General features: G+C 37.9%; 1 protein-coding gene across 7 annotated transcripts in view; it reads right to left on the reverse strand.

Moving 5' to 3' along the window:
- Positions 1-1,678: 1,678 nt before the first annotated feature.
- Positions 1,679-21,994, reverse strand: part of LOC131032484 (uncharacterized) — a 243,020-nt gene continuing 222,704 nt past the window's right edge. For 5 of the 7 annotated variants that reach the window (XM_057963484.2, XM_057963481.2, XM_057963478.2 and 2 more), the window contains 5 exons: positions 3,311-3,415; positions 2,986-3,140; positions 2,675-2,771; positions 2,205-2,282; positions 1,679-2,116 (listed from right to left, as the gene is read on the reverse strand). In XM_057963484.2, coding sequence (XP_057819467.2) covers positions 1,985-2,116; positions 2,205-2,282; positions 2,675-2,771; positions 2,986-3,140; positions 3,311-3,415 — 567 coding nt within the window. In that variant the 3' untranslated portion in view covers positions 1,679-1,984. The remainder of the gene's footprint in view (positions 2,117-2,204; positions 2,283-2,674; positions 2,772-2,985; positions 3,141-3,310; positions 3,416-21,994) is intronic. The other 2 variants (XM_057963480.2, XM_057963479.2) reach the window with 1 other exon arrangement.

The following is a 21,994-nucleotide window of genomic DNA, read 5'->3' on the forward strand; positions in this document are numbered from 1 at the left end:
TTAACTAATTCAAAATATATTTGAATTTTTATTTACCAATTATTTTTAAACTATTTACACATTGTAACTATGACTAAACTCTATTGCGACATTATCTTATAGACGTTGCAAATAATTAACTAAGATTGATTTTTTTTAACATATTGTCCACAAATGATTGTAAAATTCCAATTTTGCTAATAAGTTTACAAATGTTGTAATAGTTATAATGAATATATATTGACTTCATATTCAACAATTTCACTTCAAACTTATTAATAACAAACTCTATATTATTATTTATGAACATTGAATATTTTCATAATTTGATATCTCTTACGTATTTTACTTCAATTATATAATAAGATATAATAAACATATATAATATTTTATCTATATTCTTTTAATTATTTATTTGTGTTATAATAGATGTGTTAACTCTATATTATTATTTATGAACATTGAATATTTTCATAATTTGATATCTCTTACGTATTTTACTTCAATTATATAATAAGATATAATAAACATATATAATCTTTTATCTATATTCTTTTAATTATTTATTTGTGTTATAATAGATGTGTTAACTCTATATTATTATTTATGAACATTGAATATTTTCATAATTTGATATCTCTTACGTATTTTACTTCAATTATATAATAAGATATAATAAACATATATAGTATTTTATCTATATTCTTTTAATTATTTATTTGTGTTATAATAGATGTGTTATTATATCTATCATAGAGTGAATATAAATTAAAAAGGAATAAAAACAAAATAAATAAAAAAATTGAAGTGAATAATACGCATTCACCATGCCGCCATCTGCGAAAACTTGCAGATGTTAGGGTTCGCCAGCTTGCAATCAATAAATAAAAATGGGTGTGCTGAAAGTTTTTGGAAAAAACCAATCGTAAAATGCCATCGAAAATCGCAGAAAAGCCTTGCTGAAAATTGCATGGGAAAACCTTACTGAAAAACACTGGAAGAAACCCCTAAATGAGTTGCGATTGAACTAAAAAAAGGGCGGAAATCAAAGAAAACCTGTCAAAATCAGTAGTCGACATTTCATGAAAAAATTACGTCTTTTATAGGGAAAAATCAGGAATTTTGCTGATTGACGATTAATCGCAATTCCTCCGATCTTCTTCCCGATTTATGATACAAAACTTTTCATGAGCATTTACAATGGTAGATGCCTATATGTATAGCTTCTCAACTAATTATCCCAAGGTATTGGAAGACTCTATGCCACACATTGTATATGAGGAAAATAATTACCAAATCTAACTTTATTTTCCACTCGGTCAAACACAATAATCGGATATTATGCATGTAAAAAGTCAGATACTCCATAATGTCATTTACTTTCAATGCGACTTTACCCGGTAACTAACGCACCCACGCTCACAGTAAAAGCGTATTGCACCATGATATACTTATTGAGATCTGCATATAGTGCATACTCAGATCATTAAGGGGATCAATATGAGGAAGATGTAAAGCTCGTAAGCCACCCATTCTGGTTGTGGTCCTATGTTATTTTATCCTCATCATGTAACATGTAGAATGCAATATAGAAATATATATACAACTGAATTATAGATGATACTGAGCCTAAATGATTGATGTTATTAAAAATAAGAGAAGATGATCTTGTAGGATCCAAGCAAGAGACAAATTAAAATTTGGAAAATAGAAACGAAAAAATCCATTACTGCTAGCTCAACTCCAGAAAAAACATTCATCGCTAGGAACAAAGCCCAATAACAGTACTCTGAACAAATAGGGATTGACTTCTATAATGATATATCAAGCCATCTAGATTTCATGTCCATTGTAAACCCTTCCACAACTTATGATATCGCTTACAATACTAGAGTAACCATTTAGGTAGATTCTACAGCATTAGCTGATATACATCTTGACGAAAGAAAAGATGTTGAAAATTGTGTTTAATTTCATACACCAATCTGAGGAATGTCCTAGCAGATCATTTTTTGTCTCCTTTTGTCTCAGCAGTTTGAATGAACTTCTGCAATGCAGAAATGTCCAATGCACTAAACTCTACTGCAGCAGACATAACAATCAATCCAAGCTTCAATGCGGCATCTTGAGTTGGTGCCTGTCAAAGTTTTCAGCTGTTAGTGCTTCATGTAAAAGTATAGGAAATCTCACCAAAAAATGTTTCGTGATAATCCACTTATAACTACCTCGATGTTTAGAGGAAGCACAGGATCATGAAGAGAAAGTCTCAAAAGGAACCATCCTCCATATCCTGATACCCTAACCTGCTCCCACAATAACCAAAAGTCATTTCTAATGACATGAGAATAGAAGCAAGAATATCTCCATCAAAAACACATTCACTTTTGCTGAGAGCAATTGAATGGAATGAAATATGATACTTAAGATCGGCATGGACCCTCCAAACCACATTTTAGATTCTCTCCCTTTTACACCAAGCTTCCAACAAAAAGAAAGTATATTTGCCTAAACACATGACCCCCTAAAACACGGTAAAGAAATGGAGGGTGTGGCTATATTACATTTAAGTAGAGTTCCTAGAGGACTTGAGAATTGATATGGATACACAGTTTCTATCCCTGAAACAGACTTTCGGAATGAGTATGTAGAAAAATATTGAAATATTCAGTTCAACTGCACATGGAAAAAAAATTACCCCTTCATAATTAGTTGGTGCTTTCTGCAAATGGGGATTTGCATCTGACATATTTTCCAAATGTTTAAGCACTGCCTCTCCGTAATCACGGAATGATCTGAAAAAAGGAAGTGAAATCAGTCTAAAACTAGTTTCAAAGCCAGTCACAAAATGTGCCCATTTCCCTCTAAAAAAATTAATGCTATGAAGATCAAAAAGAAAATTTTCATCGAACGTAGTTTTAAATATAATGTAAGCATATGCTCTTCATTTACATACATATTTGAAGAGTTCTAAACAAATAAAATTAATCTTCTATTAGACAGTATTACCCTCCAAAAACATCTTTATGGTTTTGATCAATTTTAAGTCTCAATTCAACTGCCACTTCTGCTTCCTCCAATCCTTCTATCATTTTGGTAAGAACAGAGCTGCCAAGACCATCTCCTGCAGCTTTGGATGATGCAAGCTTATTAAGAAGCTTAACCTGCAGGTACATTTACAATTTTTTGGCATGCCACCTAAATACAGTAAGTTTTATTTTTTTGAATGAGTAGCATCACCAAAATCTGCATTGAAACTTAGTGATAGGTTTGGCAAATGGAATACATTCACACTTCATCCATCTTAAATATTGTGAGGATGATTGTGCCTTACCATGAGGTATGCTCCATCATCAAGCCAATGATTTTCCTTGAGAGCACCATGACCACTGGTCTCTATTGCTAGATGTGATTCTTCTCCAATTGAGTTCTGCATGCACTTACAAAGGTAAAATTTTACTTTCATTTCAACACAAAAGGTTTAGAGATTAAACCATTAGAATGCAGCCAACGAAAATCATCATCAACCATCTCTATCAATAATGATGTTAATTTAACAAAAGTAGAACTTGAAGAAGATGCAGTTAAAAATTTGACACAATATATGTACGAGGTAGCAATAAGTAGACCCTCAGTGTTGTTTACAATATATAGTTTGAACAGCAAATATTGATTTTGGCAACTGGCGGATATCCAAAGAATCAATTCACTAGCTATAGCATTCAAAATATGGCTTAAGAGATATAAATACTGTGACGTTTATTTTCAGTGAATAAGTTAGTTGGCATTTATTTATTTAACCATGAGAAAGAAATGGATCTTAATTAGTAATCATATGAGTAAAATAATTTATTACTCCAAAGAGGTGTCTCTTTGGGTCTTTCAAAGCATTATGGTCTGTAGAAATCTGAATGGTCTATAAGAGAAACCTTTAAGCCAAAAAAGAACTTGAACAACACCTTGAGCTAAGGTGGTTTATATCAAGATCTGTATGTCAACTCAAAAGGCCAAATTGTAATCCCATGTATGAGGAATTGAGCAAGTCTTGGGTCTTCTCTGATATCATATCCTTCTCCAAAGAAAACAGCTTTTCCTATCAATAAAGAAACATGGCGCACCTGGAGCCCCTAGAACAACATGCAATCATGCATTCTGTGGTGGATGCGGTCATTTGCCACAAACAATATTGCAAAAGATGAGAACTCACATAGTTTGCTTGCTGCAATAAAATGAAACTGATGTAGAAACTACACGTTTTGGAAAAGTGTAGTACATTTCTAGAAAACAAGAATGGTTATTCCTATGGAAGATCTCTCTTTCCAAACCAAACAAATGATGGCTGTCCAAAGTAAAAAGAATAGTCTGTGTTTCAAATAAAAAACAGTTTCAAGCAAACCAAGCTATCTGAACTCTTAGCTAAAGAATCAAGTTGTGCTAAGGAAACCCAGGGTATTATCAAAAGCAAAGAAACAAGGCTCGCCAAGACTCGATGAGTTCCAGGCAAGGCACCCTCACTGAGTCCGGGAGACTTGGCTGCTGAGTCTGGTGCACTTGCCAGACTCGCCAAGTCTTGGCGGGTTCCGAGCCTAAGACTTGGCTGCGTGGCTAAAGATGGAAAAGTGAAAAAAATACATAAAAATTAACATTTTAATTTGATTTTTTTAACTTATATTTCCTCCACCACCCCAAAACTAACTTCATTTCATTTTCAAGCCAAAGGAGAAGAATAAAAGAGAGTTGTGAGCCAAATTTGGATTGCATTGTAGGGAAATCAGCAAGGAGTTTTAGTAAAAATTGATTGTTGAATCACAATTGGGCAGGTTCATAGCTACTTTTGGTGCATCTAGAGGTGTCTACGAAGGATTGGAAAGAGTTCACTATTGATTTCAAGTTAGATTTAAGAGGTGAGTTTGTATTTTGAAGGTTTTTTTGTTTTGTTAACAAACAATTAATTTTCTTTTAGATTTCCTCTTTTTTTTTTTCTATTTTATTTTAGTAGATCAAAGAACAAACCCTAAGCATGTTTTTGTAAAAAATAATTTAATCTTATAGTTGCAAGCCCTGCATTTCTTAATATATTAGTTTAATTATAAATCACAAATGTTAATGTTTTTATACTTATATAGTTATATGTTGTTGCAGCAGTCTTAAGATTTTCAAATTGTCTTTATCACAATGTCCCAAACCCTAGTTAGAAGAGACCCTCGTTGGAAACATGCTATAATTACTTCTGGGCAAAAGAAACGAGAAGTAACTTGTTTTAATTGAAAAACAACTTATCATGGAGAAGGCATTAATAGATTGAAATACCATCTTGCACATATAGCAGTCCATGATGCTAATCGATGCCCACATGTGCCTCCTAAGATTATGCATGAAGTGCGAGTGCAACTAGAAACCTTTGAGTAACAAAAAGAATAAAAAAAGAGGCAACGAGAGGAGATGGCAACCATTGGTGGTAATGGCGAGTCTTCTTCCATGCTTCCATTTCGTCCATCTTTAGATGCTGGTAGTGTTAGAGTTGGTGCTAGTGGTAGTGGCAATGGCAGTGAGAATGTTAGCATTGGGCCTAGAGTTTGTACATGTAAGTTAAATTCATATATTTAGCCATGCACTACTCTAAGTTCCCAACCATGCAACGAAGACATACATGATGCAGCGAAATGTGCTATTGGAGACTTTTGGTTCTATTGCCTCATTCCATTCCATGTAACTAGGTAATTCTTTTTTGTTTGCTTAAAAATTTATAGCTTGATTCTCTCTTGAATTTTTATATTTAGAGGTATGTCGAATTCAAATTTAAACTTTCTATTTTACAATACTTATTTTATTTAATTTATTTGTGATGTGTTAGGTCTACTTATTGGCAAAACATGGTTGATGCCATTATCGTTTGTGGGGCGGAGTTCAAAGCCCCTAGTGAAGATGAAATAAAGGGCCAATTTTGATACCAAAGGTGGCTGATGTGAAAGCCACAATAGAGCAGTGATTGATATGGAGGAAGGATTGCACCATCATGATCAAAGGTTGAACTGATAGAAGAAATAGAACATTGCTGAATTTTCTTGTTTCTTCCTCGAGTGATTGTACTTCCTAAAACACATTGATTTAGTGAATAATATTTTTAATTTATGCTTTACTGAATCATTGATTTTGTTTCTTTTTCAAGTGGCACTATATTCATCAAATCTATTGATGGTTCGGGACACACCAAAAATGGCATATTCCTTTGTGAAGCTTTGGAGGAAGTCCTAGTTGAGGTGGGTGAGCATAATGTGGTGCAAGTGGCTACGGATAATGCAGAAAATGTAATGTCCCCTAATTAGTTACGCTTTAATTTAACCCAAATTTGGCCAAATCTATAAATAAGCAATTGGGTTTTATAGGCGTACCTTTGTATATTGTTTTCTTGCAACAAAATTAGAGAACATATATGAAATAATACTTAAACTGAAATATGAATTATATTAAATGATATCAAATCTGCTATATTAATGAGTGTTAGAATTATAATTCTTGAATATGATCAGATTATTATATTTCCTAGATGAAATCAGATTATTATATAAATTCAGTTTGTAAGTCAGTTACTAATCAATTTCTTTAGTCCATTAGTTGGATAGGGTGTCCAAGAAACCATCCCTCTTAGGCCCAAGGGCAGAATACTATATCCCCCTTGGCTCCATATGGCACGTGTTAGGTATCCATCATGGAATGGCGTACCCAGCGAGGTGCTCTATCGCCGTCCCCCCTCATCACAACCACCTTCTCTCTTAAGCCCAAGAGCATATGCTTCACCCCTCTTGGCTCCATGTGGCAGGTGTTAGGCATCCACTATGGAGTGGCGTACTTAAGAGAGTCCCTCATTTACAATGAATCATTTATTATATTTATTCAATTCATCACATTATGATAATCCATTATATCTGATATAATTGTCACATTCCATTATATTACATTAGTGCCTTGTATTGTGTTATCATCAATATTTTCTGTTAGTATCTTTGTATCAGTATTAACCATTTATTGCCATTATTCCATTATACTGAATTTATTATTCCTTATATTATTCGCATCATATGGAGTTACAGCATTAAAATATTTTGTGCAGCTTGAATTTAATTGTATTATGTATTCTAGAATTAATGTGCAGATATATATTTATATGTCCAGTCTAACACTATTATCATTTTAATATTATTTATCTAATTTGTCTCTCAAATAAATATCATATTAATGTCCTCTATTTGATTAACAATATACACAACAGTTACCATTAATGATATATCAATAAGATTTAATATAATTATAATCTGTTGACTGCTATACTTTAATATTCTAACAAAAATTGGTCTTCTACATACCTGTTGCTGCCTGCTCCTATTTTCCTATCCTGGCAGACTTGAAGATTCTTCCCGTGCTCCTTTCTTACCTTACTGGCAGACTCAGATCAATACTCCATGTTTATTCCCTCCTCTCTTTTCCTTCCTAGCAGTTTCTATGTATATTCCTTGCTGGCAGACTTTATAATTTCCTCTATGTATTATGAATATATATGAAATTAAGTATGACACCAAGAACCAAGATGCTACTGCCTGTAACTTCGTAACAGTTCTGATCTGATCCAATCCATGGTGATGTTATGCTTTGATTCCTTTCCTTTATATCTCTCGATGTGAAGGAGAGGTCACACCTCTTCATCATGCATGCCCTTTGGCAAGGGACACACCCTTTCACCATTAGTATCTTTTTGAAAGAGTGCAACTCTTCATTATTTATGCCCTTTGAAAGAGAAATAACCTTTCACAATCAGGTCTGCACTTCTTATTTAAATCAGATGTGCACTTCTAATTTCCCAATTATCCCCCTCTCAAATGAGGTTCTCTTCTCCCTTTTATATCTCATTGTTGAGGGAGTCACAACTTGTCCTTCCATGTCTTTTGACCATTCATTAACTTAATTAAATTTTAATTAATTATATTCTTTTATATTTTAATTTAATCTCTAATATTTAAATTATATTATTATTATTTATTATTATTAAATTCTATTTCAAAGTGGGGACATTAAAATCATGTTGTTGCAGGTAGACTACTAATTGATAGGCACCCATCATTATTTTGGACTCCATGTGCTACTCATTGCCTTGACCTCATATTGGAGGATCTTGGCAAGATTCCATGAATCAAACATTTGTGAAGATGGCAAAAATTTTGTAAATTCTTATACAATCACTGTTGGCAATATGTGTTGTCATTGATGTCAACTTGATGTTTGACAATATGTGTTGTTTAAGGAGATGAATGGAATATGTGTTCTGATCATTGGTGAATCTGATGATGTCTATTGGGCATATTTGAGAGCAGTTATGCTAGTTCAGATTGTTCAGAGACATAGAAGACAGACCAGAAGTCCATATGTAATCATGACAGTATATCAAACCGAATATATGGTATGTATTCATACACATGATTTAAGTTTTGGGTATAAGATGTGGTCACTTTGGTTTGTGTCTATATGTATTAAGGCCTATGGCATACCAAATGGTCTCTAGTTTGAATACAACATACAGTGTATAAAACCATTCAGGCTGTATGAACATTTCCATGAGAAGACATTGATTGAAATTACTTAACATGAGTTCATGATGACAACTTCCACAAACCAAATTTTCAAAAACCAAATTATGATAGGCTATAAAAGGTCAACACTCACAAAATCTCAACAAGCTTCAAAGAGGAACGGGAGATATTTGATAGCAATGAGATATCACAGACAAAGACTTATCCAAATAATATCATTTTGAATATTAACTTATTAAGATAGGGGGCCGACAGCTCTCACTACTAAACGTTTGGTTCAACTGAGGATCTGATTTCTAAAAGCCAAATAAGCTTTACCAACCCCAAAGCTACATAAATGTGAGCATAGTTCAAACCCTCCCAAACACAGTTTGGCAAGATAAGTTCCTGCAAAGGAATTACTAATTACTATCATTCAAGACAAGAAGCTTCTAAACTAATTAAAACAAATTACTAAGTACATATATAAGGGACCTTAAGGATGAGTTACATAAATATAAATCTCTCTAAGACGCTCACACAAAGGTTGATCAAAATATTTTAACATGACCAAGGCCATTTCCTTATATTTTTAAGGTCAAAATTAATACCATGTCAAAAAGAAGAATTTTGGTAACTTTATAATTGGATTAGATATAGAATGTGAAAATAACAAAAGTAGACCAAACAATTCGGATCATAGATGTATATCGCACTTCTAGTCCTCATCTTAATATGTAAGTTCTTCAGAGATATCTATGATGTTGTGCAAACCATTTACAAAATGATGCAGCTTGTCTTAAAATTATGATTCTTGCAAAATTCCAATCCATGGTCTGTTGTTAAATGGGTCACTTTGTTTGCAATTGACACTCATTGGATTCATTTTGTTGTCATTGATGGCTACAAGATCTGATGGAAGTCATAAACCGGCACTAGGAGGCATATACCCGCAAATACCAGCTTTGGAGCATTCAGGGCTACACCGACACCGACATCAATACTTCATTGGAAGCCGACATCCAGGAGGATTTACTTAATAAATCATTTTGTAAATATTGTCAAGGCCGACATTGAATATCTTTTGCAAATGTATTGTAAGCCGACATAAGGCATATTATTTGTAATAGGTATATAGGTCAGTCTGCTAGGTTATTTTTGACATGATGAGACATATGATATGTGTGGATATAGGAGAATATAGCAGAACTGTATGATGCGAAATATAAGTATGAAGATCATTTTGTATGCGAATTTTATATCATGCAATGATCTGTAGATAGCTTGGAAAGCATTCTTGGAGGAGAAGAGATATCGGTAATAGTTCAGGGTTTATGAACCGGTACAGAGCAGAACCAAAACCGGAACTCTATTTGGCATAGCAGATGCATTCTTGAGTTCATTTTCAGTAATTTACTTTACCAGAAAGCTTGTAGTCAGTGAGGCTCTTTAGTGATGAGCAGTATGCTCTAGGCAATGTGCCTTTCTGCATGTGCAGGCCCCTATTATATGTAATATATTTTCATATGGCCAGTGAACTGATATTGTGGGTCACAAATCCCACCGTGGTTTTTCCTCATTAAGGTTTTCCACGTATAAATTTTGTGTTATGGTGTTTATTTATGTGGATGGTTTATTTGCTTCTTGTTATATGTTTATTTGTTTACCGGTTTATATATGCATGGTCTAAAAAGATAAAAACTGTTCATACCGGAAGAACACTGATTGTGTCATTAAAGAGATATTTATTTGGTAAGATGTAACCCTAACCCTAATTTGTTGCAATTGTGATATTAGGGCAAATTGAGAAGGGGACATCATATAAGATCAAAACATAGGGTAAATACCCTTATGAGCATATGATTTGGCAAAAGATAAAGATGGCTCCACTAGGGCTCCAATAGAGCAGCTTCATTTGCAACTATCTTTGTTGCAGGAGAAGAGGGAACAAATTAAGAAGTGATTTAATATGTTAAGAGAAGCAGTAGATTTGGGGTTGGATTGCCTGTATAGTATTTTGGGGGAAGCAATGTAGACGAAGCAGAAAAAGAAAGTGTTGGATAATGTTGACGTAGCTGAGGACTTGTACATACAGTTTGAATGCCAGAATCAGATTTTTACCTCAGCAAAGGCTAATTGGGATGCGACTTTGGCTCATCTCAAGGTAAAGTATAAGGGTATCTTACCCTCTAAGGGAGCTGCTAAGGCATAGATGAGACAATTTTGTAGTAGACTATAGTATCATTTTTTAAGTCATGTATATAGTATCTAGTGAACCACCGAAACGTATCTCCGCCCCCCCCCCCCCCCAAGCCCCACGTTTCAGAGACTGGGTCATCTTGAAGACGTGGAGACAAAGATGGCATGTCCCACCACAGTCCCGCCATTACAAATGAGACGGCCAAGACGGCTGGAGACATCTAAAGTCTTGGAGAGACCTAGGCATCCCTCGAGCATCTCACAGATTTCTAGGCATATCACAGTTTTTAATGTGGCAAAAAGTGTTTTTTTTTGCATTTCGGGTTATTGACAAACCCTAATCTTATGTGGGCCCCATGTATGCCTTCCAAAGCTTACAAAAGCACTTAAAATCCTCTCACTTTCTCACATTTGGTTTTCTAATTTTTTAACCAGCTAGCTGAAGAGAGAAAAGAGTGTTTGAAGGAGTGAAAAGAAGTTTGTTGAGTGAGTGCAAGTGCAAGAGTGACAAGGAGCAAAAAAAAGAGGAAGATTCTATTTCAAGTTGGACAGATTTTTCAAGCTCAAGGTAGGTGTTTTTTGTTTGTCTTATCCTATGATTTTCAGTTTTTTTGGGGGGTTTTTCTTTGTTTCATTTTCAAAATCAGATTTGATGTTGAACCTTGAGGGAAAAATAAATAATGTAACATAGGAATCATTCTTCATTTTGCCCTCAAGATTCGACATCAAATCTAATTTTTTTTGTTTTCAAATTTGTTAAAACTTTAAAATAAATATTAAAATTATTGAATTTATTTTTAATTTTGTGAAATGCAGTGTCACAATGAGCTCTCATGATACAAGTGAGGATGAGATAGAAATGCATTATCATAGTGGAAATGAATCAGACTCTAAACCTGAGGCTAAGGGGGGTGACCATGGGGCTGATCTAGAAGCCCAAACTAGTTCCATGGCAAGTGCACCGGCTATAATAGATTACCCCTCTGAAATATTGGCACAGTACGCTAAGGGTCATTTTGATCCTACTTCTCCTTTCAAACAGTTTGCCAAAAAAACCAAGCATAGGGACGTCAAGTGATGGCACAAGGAAGTGGAGATGCAAAATTTTTTAGTGTAGAATGGTTTGGCAACATTACTAGAGTTAATGCACACTTTCTTTTTATTTGAGGGAAAGGTGTGGAACCATGTGCTTTTTTGCAAAAAGCTACAAATGTCAAATATAGAATTGAGATAACAAGCTTTGGGGAGGACAGTGCAGTTGCAATGCCTACTACTTTATGTTATAGGACACAAGTTTAGCAGAGCCAACCAGTTGCTTCTAGTCATACATTGCAAGCCAGATCAGGAATGATGTCAGAACCTTCATCCACTCGGAGTGTTGTGGGTCAGTCACGAGAGGGTAAGGGGAACACACGCTACAAGTGCAAAGTAACCCCATTGCTGAATTGTTTAATGCACAGTTGAAGGATGAGGTAGATGATGCCATTGGCAAGTTCGTCTTTGCCAATGGCATACTATTTCATGTAGCTTGGTCTCCTTATAAGAAAATGATATCGATGGTGGCCAGGAGGGTAGGACCATCATATGTGCCACCAAGTGAGAACAAATTGAGGACCTCGATCTTGGATAAGAACTATTCCAAGATCAATATTTTGATGGAGAGGATGAAGGCATGTTGGACAGAGTCTCGATGTAGCATAATTATGAATGGGTGGACAGACATTAGACACTGTCCACTCATCAACGTTATGGTTCAATGTGCAAAGGGCTTATACTTTCTCGAGGTAGTTGATTGTACAAGGTATTGCAAAGATGCTGATTTCCAGTTTGAGGTCCTCAGGGAGGCTATTGAGTAGGTTGGGCCACAAAAATGTGGTCCAAGTAGCTAAGTCACAAGGTTCGGATTCGAGTTTGGCAACAATAAAATTTGGATGAAGTTCTGCAAGGGTAAAAATTCGAAAAAAAAAATCGACATTAAAGTCGCCTTATATATGTTAAGCTTAAAATAAAACAATATTATATTAAATAATAAATATAATATATTTGTTAAATTTAATTTAAATATGTTAAATTTTTTTATATTTTTTAATATAATTTAAATATATTAAATTTTCTATATAAATAGTCTAAAATCTAAATTGAATATTTTAAAATATGATAGCTTTATTTATTAAATGTTAATATTAAAAAATAAAAATAAAATAAACCAATGTATAATTCAAATATTGTAAATGTGAATTTTTTAATAGTCATTTAATTTAACTAAATAATATTTGACATTTGTAATTTTATAAACATTTATTTTTAAAAATTTATAGTGCATCATTAAATTTTATAAATGGAAAAAAGACCTTTAAAATTAAATAAAAAATTAAATAAATGTAAACAAAATAAGATTTCACATTACGAACATGTATTGTTAAAAATTCAAAATACTTGGTAAAATTTTTTAGATGAAAAAACGTGAGAGAAATAAATGACAGAAAAAACCCTAAAATAATATTTATGGCCTCCTTGAACGCCTAGCAGCCACAGACAAGGTCATGAGTAGCGGGAAATGGAAGAAATGGCACGCAAAAGTTGTGTTGGAAGCCTAAAATTTGCAAATTTTAGAGTTCCAAATTTATGCCAAAAAGCAGATTTCTATGCTCAATCATGTGTAACATCTATAATCAAGTAAGTTTGTTCAATTCTAACTTACAGAGACCAGGTCTGATGCATCCATCAAGAGGTCAGCTCGAGGTATGTATATGTTTCACAAATTCCGAGTCAAGCCAGGTATACCTTTTCAAACCATAATTCTTTTTCATCTCATCACTTCATGTCAAATTAACTATTCCTTTGTATTTCATGTATATCTCAAGACCCTACGTTTCGAATTTTGAATTCATATGAGATTATTTGATATGTTTTCTAGAGGCAAATCTAAATTCAGAGCTTTTCAGTCGGATGCTAGTAAATCGTTTTGCAGGAGCATAATTGAAGAACATGGAGTTGCGTCAGAAGAGGGAAAGCCTTTATCCCACATTGTTTGTGGGATAGGCTCTTTTAACACTTAAATCCAAAGCGACCCGTATGATAACTGTCGAAAGACAAATGGCTTTTGGCGTGAAGAAGGTTGAACCCAGTGGACCCCACGCATGCGGACTCGCATCTCAAGGCAACCAAAGTTTTGCGAAAGACTGGCGAGGATGGAGGCTAAAGATCGAGCAATTTGGGCAGATCGGACGGTGATCGTAGAAGATCTGACGGTCGTCGCTATACCGCAAGATAGAGATGCACGTTGGTTTATCCCCACGACTTGGCGACAAAGCACGTGCGGAAAAGGGGAGGTTAACGAGCATGCAAGTTCGAGATTGATCCAAGGGTGGTCGCTATATCGCAATAGGAAGTTGCACGACCTATATCCCCCGCGACATAGCGACTGCCAAGGTGGCAGATGAGGTGTCGTCCCGATGGATTTGCAAGCGAATCAGGATGTGCCACGTGGTGGAGCGCAGAAGAAGAACCCAAGTCCAAGTGGTGGGTAGGTGGATCCGCAGGCGAACCAAAGAGTGACACGCGGCACGGATGGATAAAGAGAAAGGAGAACCGCTTAGGCAAGGTTAAAGGCCGAGAAGATAAGGAAGATCGAACGATCGGCCGACTCGATCTGACGGTGGTCGCTATACCGTGATTGGAAGATGTGCGACGTTTATTCGCCGCGACATGGCTACCGAGTGGTGGGGCCCGCTAAGGAAGCAGTTCGAAGGAGATAATGTGCGAGCAGGTTGGAAAAGATCTAACGACTGTCGCTGATCCGCTACGCAGAGATGCGCGATGAATATCCATCGCGGCTAGGCGACAAAGGAGAGCTTCATTCCGGCGATTAGTGAGGTCGTGCTAAGGTGGCAGGACAGAGACCCCAGAGCCAATCCAAAGGTGACACGTGGTGGGCCCGGCAGATGAGGTGGGCGGCCCAGGTGTGATAACAACCGTGCAAGTTGAAAGAGATCCAACGGCTGTCGCCATTCCGCTATGGAAAATTGCACGATCAATATCTATCACGGATCAGCGACAAAGAGGAACCAAAGTGAAAGGGTGGGTCCGGTCAAAATGAGTTAGCAGCTGAAGTGGCAGTCAGGTGGCATGTCATCAAAAAATGACTTATCGAACAAACCTAAGCCGCGATGGATCTCTAAAAGGACTCACCGAAAGCAGCAGTTTCATCGACATGAAGTTCATCGAAGAAATCAGAAGCGGTCCCATTGAAAATAAAAGGTATCGATGAAACTACAGAATCGATAGGACATGAGAACAGCACGCTGAGGGAGGAAGTTTGGCCGAAAGAATAATAAAAGGGAAGTATTTCTTATCGTATCACGCTGCCTTATCTATTATTTGAATGTGCGTTAAAGATGAAATTTATGTATATTTATCCTAAATAAGTGCTTTGAATATATATTTTAGGATAAAACCTTATTTTATATAAATGGATGTTATGTTCGCAAAATTATTTTCTTAAAGATGGAAATACTTTGATTTAAATGAATTATTTAAACAAGTATAATGAAATAAAGATTATTGACTTTTCAAACTAAAAGCTAAGGTGGAATATGTTTTAAATTTTAAATCAAGGAATTTGATTGGCTTATCTTGTGTGTAGGAGATAATGAGAAGATAATGGATATTTGCTGAAGAATTTTATCAAGGCGGAGAATAAAAGACACATGTTTTAAGTATCATTTAGTATTTTTAAGGATTCTCATTTGTAATTAATTATTAAACCAAAGGGTGTGTCCTTTGGAATGTAACTGTCTGTAGCTTTCTCTTCTGTGAATGAAAGGGTGTGTCCTTTCATATATGTCTTTTGATTGACATTCTTATAGGGAGTCATTCTTATATGTAAAGTGAGGGGGAATCATAAAAAAAAACAGAATGTTGTAAGGATTGAATATCATTTTGTATTAGAGAAGTCTATAGGAAGAAGAAGTATCAATTTGTGCAAGCAATTTGTAATGGAGTATTTGCAAGTGCAGCTTATGTATGCAATTATTTCTTGAAGATTAATATACAAGGTTCGTTGTTTCTTTTTCCAAATATTGTGTACACTTCTGTGTTGATGATTATCTTTGTCCTCTTGATAAATTTGTTTATAGATTTGCTATGATGTGAATCGCATGCCGTTGCATTAAGTGAAACATTGAGTTCTTATTGTTTGTGTAACGCATACTGAACCTTCATAGTTGATGAGAAATTGTCTCTTGAGTTGATAAGATATTTTGTCCACAAAGTGTCATATATATCCCTAGGTAGAGGCACTGGTCTGTTATTGATCTTTTAAGGTTTTGATCTGTATGCATTCAAGGTCCTTGATAGAGAAACGTTCCTCCCAAATCCTATATGAACTGATCTATGCAAATTTCATTTAAGTCCTGAAAGCAATTTCATTTTCAATATACATTCACAATTATTTCTTTTCAAAGCATTCAATTAAAGCATATAATAAAGCATAGTTGCAGAACAATAATTTGCCAGTTGTGTAAACTTGCTAAAAGGTTTAAATCCAATATAAATAACCTCTTTTGTGCTTGAGAGGAAGAGGCATACCCACCTAGGTTCAGTGGAGCCTAAAGTGCAGAGGGATCTAGTCCTTGACTATCCCTATCCGTTGGCCAAGGCTGATTGGACTACTTGAGGATTTGGCAAGTCTTTTGGTTTTCCAATCTGTGGTTTTGCGAACCAACAAGTTGCAGGGTTAATGCAGAAGAATGGAAGGATTTGGATGGTCGTCGGCTAAAATGGAAGGAATCATGCAACAAATGCAGCTTGATAGACTGATGGTGCTTGTCTCTCAATAGTGACTTGATCTCCATTCCTCGAAGAGCTGAAACACGACTATGAAACATCCCCTTTTGCTTGCAACTCGAAAATACTTGCACTCCATAAATATGTTCATATATGGAACAAAATCAATTAAAAAACAATGCGATTTTGAACAAAACCCTTCATGCCTCCTCATTTTCTTCTGTTGTGAAGTTAAAATGTTTCATAAGAAAAATAACTCAAAAACTCAAAAAAACGTTTTCCGAAAACCCTAAAAAATGCTTACGAATGTTTGCCACATACGGGTAAACGATTAAACGCAGAAAGTAAATGCACAGAACATAATTAGAATATATTAAAGAACCAGTTTCTGTATTAATTCAACAATCCATGTACATCAAGTGCTTATAACATCACACCCAAATTCAACTATCATGATGATACTAAGAAGGAAAGGTATGCAATATATAATACCCGAAGGGGTGCGACCAACCGTCGCGTCCAACTGCCCTTCGAGATGACTAACTAACTGACTGTCGTAACTCATTATTACCGACGACAACATAAACATAATATGACCACATAACATAATGATTATTCCCGGCAACATCATCCCCCCCAAGAAAAGAAGTCGTCTCCGGACGACTTAATACAAAATAGAGATGACATTAAACAGAACCAAGGTAGAGAACTGCGTGAACTGCTGACGCCAGTCGAGCCCGAAACTCGTACACCTGCTATGTCCTCGCCTGAAAACCCTTTTTTGCTACCATCCGATGCTCAAGTGTGGATGTCACCATTATTGCTTCCGCAAGGAGTTGTTTTTTTCCTTGACATCACAATCCTCCTGTGCCTAAACCAAACTTGTCTGCAAAACACGCTTTTTAGTCTCAGCCTCCACCAATTGCTACTCAAATGATACTGTCTCCCTAGCCAATTTGTCCTCGATAGCCACCCACGCTGCCCTCTCGGCATCCAACTCCTGGGTACGCTGAGCTAAGTCTCATGCTACTACTGCCTCCAACCTGGTGGTCCGCTCCTCCCGAGCCCTCTGTGCATCCATCAAGGCAACCTCACGTCTAGCCGAGACATACTCCGAGTTCCTCAAAGCATACCATTCATGCCTGGAAGTGGCCACAACCTTCTGGCACAAAGGCTAGGAGACGCCTCAAATCCTCCATCACACTCCCCAAAGGCTGATAACTGAACTGAATAACTCCCTAGTGCTGCTATACGACTTCGCGTTCTTGCAATGCCTTCCCTCAAATTTGTTCACAACCTCCAAATCTGTCTCCCTCTATGGCTTATGGCTTCCCTGCCAATGCTTACCTTCAGGCTTCTTTTTCACATTACAGAACAACCCCAACACTTACTGTGACTTCTCTGATGCCTTCGCCCAACTCAAAAAGTGTATTGTAGCTCAAAAATAAACTAGGGGTCTGGGGCAGCGCCCCAGCAGGGTTGAGGGGCACATCATTTTTGTGATATTTTAAGATGCCAAAAACCTGCTTCTCCACTCTAATATTTCAATGTCCTAGCTCCAAACTCCATCAAATGATTTTAATTCTGGTCGTCGTTTTTTTTTTCCTCACGTGCCATCACCACCGTTTATCTTATCCCTGTCGTGTCATGGTATTTTCTCTTTCACCCTCTTTTAAATTGTCGCCATCGTGCTCCTTCAGGCCTATGGACTGTAATGTCTGGAGCCCGTATAGAGGTTATCTGCTAGACGATGGAGTGAACCCATACGGTGGCTAAACCGTACGGTGACTGGGGTCACCTAAAGCTTGGTGTCGTACGGTGATTGGTCTCCTGTACGGTGGCTAGGAAGGTCGTACGGTGGATGAATACCCGCCGAGTTCCGCCCTAGACCAATGACCTCCGTCGACGGTGGTGCAACGTATGGTGTCCCACCGCACGATGGTCTCCTGTGGTGGTTCAACCGATTTTATTTATTTATTTATTTTCAATTTCCTAATCTAATTGTCTAGAGTCTTCGGCTCAGATCCCATGTCTCTAGGATTGCCCTTCATCCTTCTCAGTTTGCCTCGCCCGCAAGTCTCCCGCTTTGGTCCCGTGCCTCTCGAGTCCCCTTCCATCCTCTTGGGTCCCCCTCCGGACTCTCGAGTGTCCTTCCGGCCTCTCGAGTCCCCTACGCGCTTCTCGTGGTAGGGTTTCAATTTGGACCCATTGATGGCAAGTCTATTTTCAATGGCCATCTGAAGACCTGGAACCATAAATTCTAGAGGAACCACGGTCTCCTTCCCGTACATAAGAAGAAGAAGAATAAAGATTTTGAAGGTTGCGGCCTTCCACATAGGGTTCCAATCGTTGCCGACACGAATGATCTTGGGATTATCTACATCATCGAGGTTTGGGGCATCTCCCTTCCAATATTCTTTGTATTCCGACAGGTACACCTCCGCTGTTACTTGCTCTAGTTCCTCTACTTCGAGCCTGTAGCTCTGGAACATTTCGTAATCCTCCATCTGCCAGTGGAAGAGCCCGTTCAATGACCCTGTCTCATCCTCAGAGCACTCTCCTAGTTTGAGAATCCCTTCGTCATTGGGCTCCCTGCAGCCCCGTCCTTCGTCCCTCAGGTCGCCCTCTCCTTCACCCTCCGATTTCGAAGATGATGCCAGTTCCTCACTAACCAACTGCGTCCCAAGGTCTATGATAAACTTCCTTCCTCCATTCTCCATAGACAGAGTGTTCTTCTTCCAGTTGTGGGTGGCCTTGGCTGCCACTAGCCACCCTCTCCCTAAGATCACATCATACCCTTTTTTCTTTAGTGGGATTACCACAAAGTCTAGTATGAAGGGTTGCGTCCCGATGGTAACTTGCTAGCCCATCAGTGTCCCGATGGGTTTGATTCCATGTTGATCTGCTCCCAGCAGATTGAATGTAGATGGCCACAGCGTCGGCTTCCCCAGCTTCCACTAGGTTTCTTCTGGAAGAACATTCACTCCTAATCCACCATCAACGATGGTATCGGTTAGAATGGTGCCAAGGATACCCATCTCCACAATGGCCGGGTTCCTTCCAGTGTTAACTGCCAGCAGCATGGGGTCTATTGCAGACCCCCCAGGAACATCTGTGCGATGGTTGGTATTGGCACATGGTTGGGAGAGATTATTCAGCAACGCCGTTCGTAATTGAGGCATCGTCTAGAGGAGGTCGTGTACCTTCACAGGCACCTCCAGTTTTAAAATTTGATTTAGTATAGCCTCCTTCGCCTCCAGTCAGCTGGAAGAACCCGCCGTACCCTTCGCCTTCGCCCTTTCTCATATCTCTTTCTCAATTTCTTCCCGTGCTTCCCGTACCCTTCGCTTCTCCATCTCCGGGTCTGGGCACATTGCTTGTCTGGCTTGGGCGTGGGTTACGGCCAGCACTTCCTCTTCTTTGGTTTCCTCGATATTGAGCAAGTTGACACCGGACTTCGAGCAGGTGGCGTCTTCATGGTCTCCCGGTCTGCACCATTTGCACAAATATTGTGTGGCCTCTCCCTTCGGGCATTCTCGAGCGAAGTGCCCCCACTGGTTGCACGCTCTGCATTGTATCATTGGTCGGCCTTTGGAGTCGTATTGGATCCAGCTCCTTGTATTGTTATTGTTGTTATTGTTGTTTCATCCTCCCCACCGGTTATCTCGATAGCCTCCCGATGTTGCATTGTCGTTCGCCTGGGAGTTGTCGGTACTGCCCGATGTAGTTGGTTGTTCCTGCGTAAGCAATACTTGTTGGTTTCGTGTTTTCATGTTGTAGGGGCATTCCCTGGTGGGATGCCCCATCAACTGGCATATATCACAATAGGCCTTCTTTGGGCAGGAGCCTTTTGTGTGGTCGTCCGTCTTACATTCCGTGCACCAAAGCTCCCCTTCGTCGGTCTTGCTCGGACCTCCCTTCATAACCTTCAACTCTTTCATCATCCTCAGCATGTCCTTCTGCAGGGCTTGCACCTTTTTGCTAGACTCGTCATCGCTGTTGCTTCCCTCGGAAGAGTCATCATCCTCGAACGAGCTATCCTTCTTCTTTTTCTTCTTGGATGTCTTGGTCTCGCTCTCGAGATCCATCGCTCTATCATATGCATCATCGTACGAGGTTGGTGGAACAATTTTCATCTTCTTCCGGAGGGAGCGTTTCAATCCCTGCACGAACCATCTCTTTTTCCAACCATCCGCTAGTTGACTCTCCATTTTCCCCAACAGTTCCTTGAGCCACCGACTATAGGCTCGGACCGTCTCGTTCTTGTTCTGCTTTGTGCCATAGATTTCGGCTACTATTTCATTGTCGTCTCAAAGTAGGCGGAACTCCTCAAAGGCTTTCCGCAACGTGTCCCATGTGGCCACTACAGTTTTATCAATATCCGAGTACCAGTCGATGGCAACTCAACTCGCATGAACTGCTCAAATGGCTAACTATAGTGGCAATGTCATTGGGAATTGCATCATCCATTCGTCCTAGTTCATGACACCATTGGCTGCAGTGCCTGACGGGATCCTCCTTCCCGTCGCCGGTGAATTTCAGCAGCTTCTGCCTATTGGCCATTGATGGGGGTTGTGTCCTGTTGTGACCATTTCACACATCGCCCCATCGCAAATGGGGACCCCCTCTTTTTGCTTGTTTTTCGCTTGTTTTCGCTTTCGTTCTTAGGGTTTTGTTAGTTAGTTAGTTGTCTGGATTTAGGGCCAAGCCTTAGGGTTTTAGATTTTGCCTTTTTAAGCCAAAATCCAGTTGTTTTTTGAGAGCTTTTGAGCTTCTTTTCTAGAATGCAAATTTTGAAGGCAATAAATTCGGCAAAATGGTCTAATTTTTCAATTGGAATGTTCATGCAGGGCTTAAATTTGTCTAAGTATTGACCGTCAATGTGAATTTTTGTCTGATTGAATATTTTGACCAAATTTTGACCTTTTTGAATTTTGATCCTAGGCATTGGAATTGATTTGTTTTCGCCTCGTGAAGTGTTAAAATGTGAAAAATCTTATTATTTTGGCCTGTAGGAGCAAAATCGCTCCTGTCCCTCAGTGAAGGACGGGAGCTCATTTCCAAATATCTCATCATCCTTGCAGAGTCCAAACAAATTTTACGTTTGAAGTGATAGAGAACGACAAGATCTTTCCATTGAATATAAATTGAAGATTTTTATGAGCACAGAAATGCCTCCAGGAGGAAAATCGCTCCTGTCCCTCAGTGAAGGACCGGAGCTACAATTCAAATTTCACCTTGTCCTTGCAAGATTTTGAAAACTTAATGATTTGAGGACGTCCGAAGGAAGATACTTTGCCAAATGAATATAATTTGAGATGCAAAAACGAAGGAGAATGACCTATATTAATCAAATCGCTCCTGTCCCTCTCCAAGGGACCAGGGCGAGGTACCTTGTAGCTCTCGTCCCTCTCCCAGGGACCAGAGCGATTTCCTTCATTTTGCAAAATCCAGACAAGGGTCAAGGCAAG

Source organism: Cryptomeria japonica, chromosome 11 (genome assembly GCF_030272615.1).
Source record: "Cryptomeria japonica chromosome 11, Sugi_1.0, whole genome shotgun sequence".
Taxonomy (NCBI): Eukaryota; Viridiplantae; Streptophyta; class Pinopsida; order Cupressales; family Cupressaceae; genus Cryptomeria; species Cryptomeria japonica.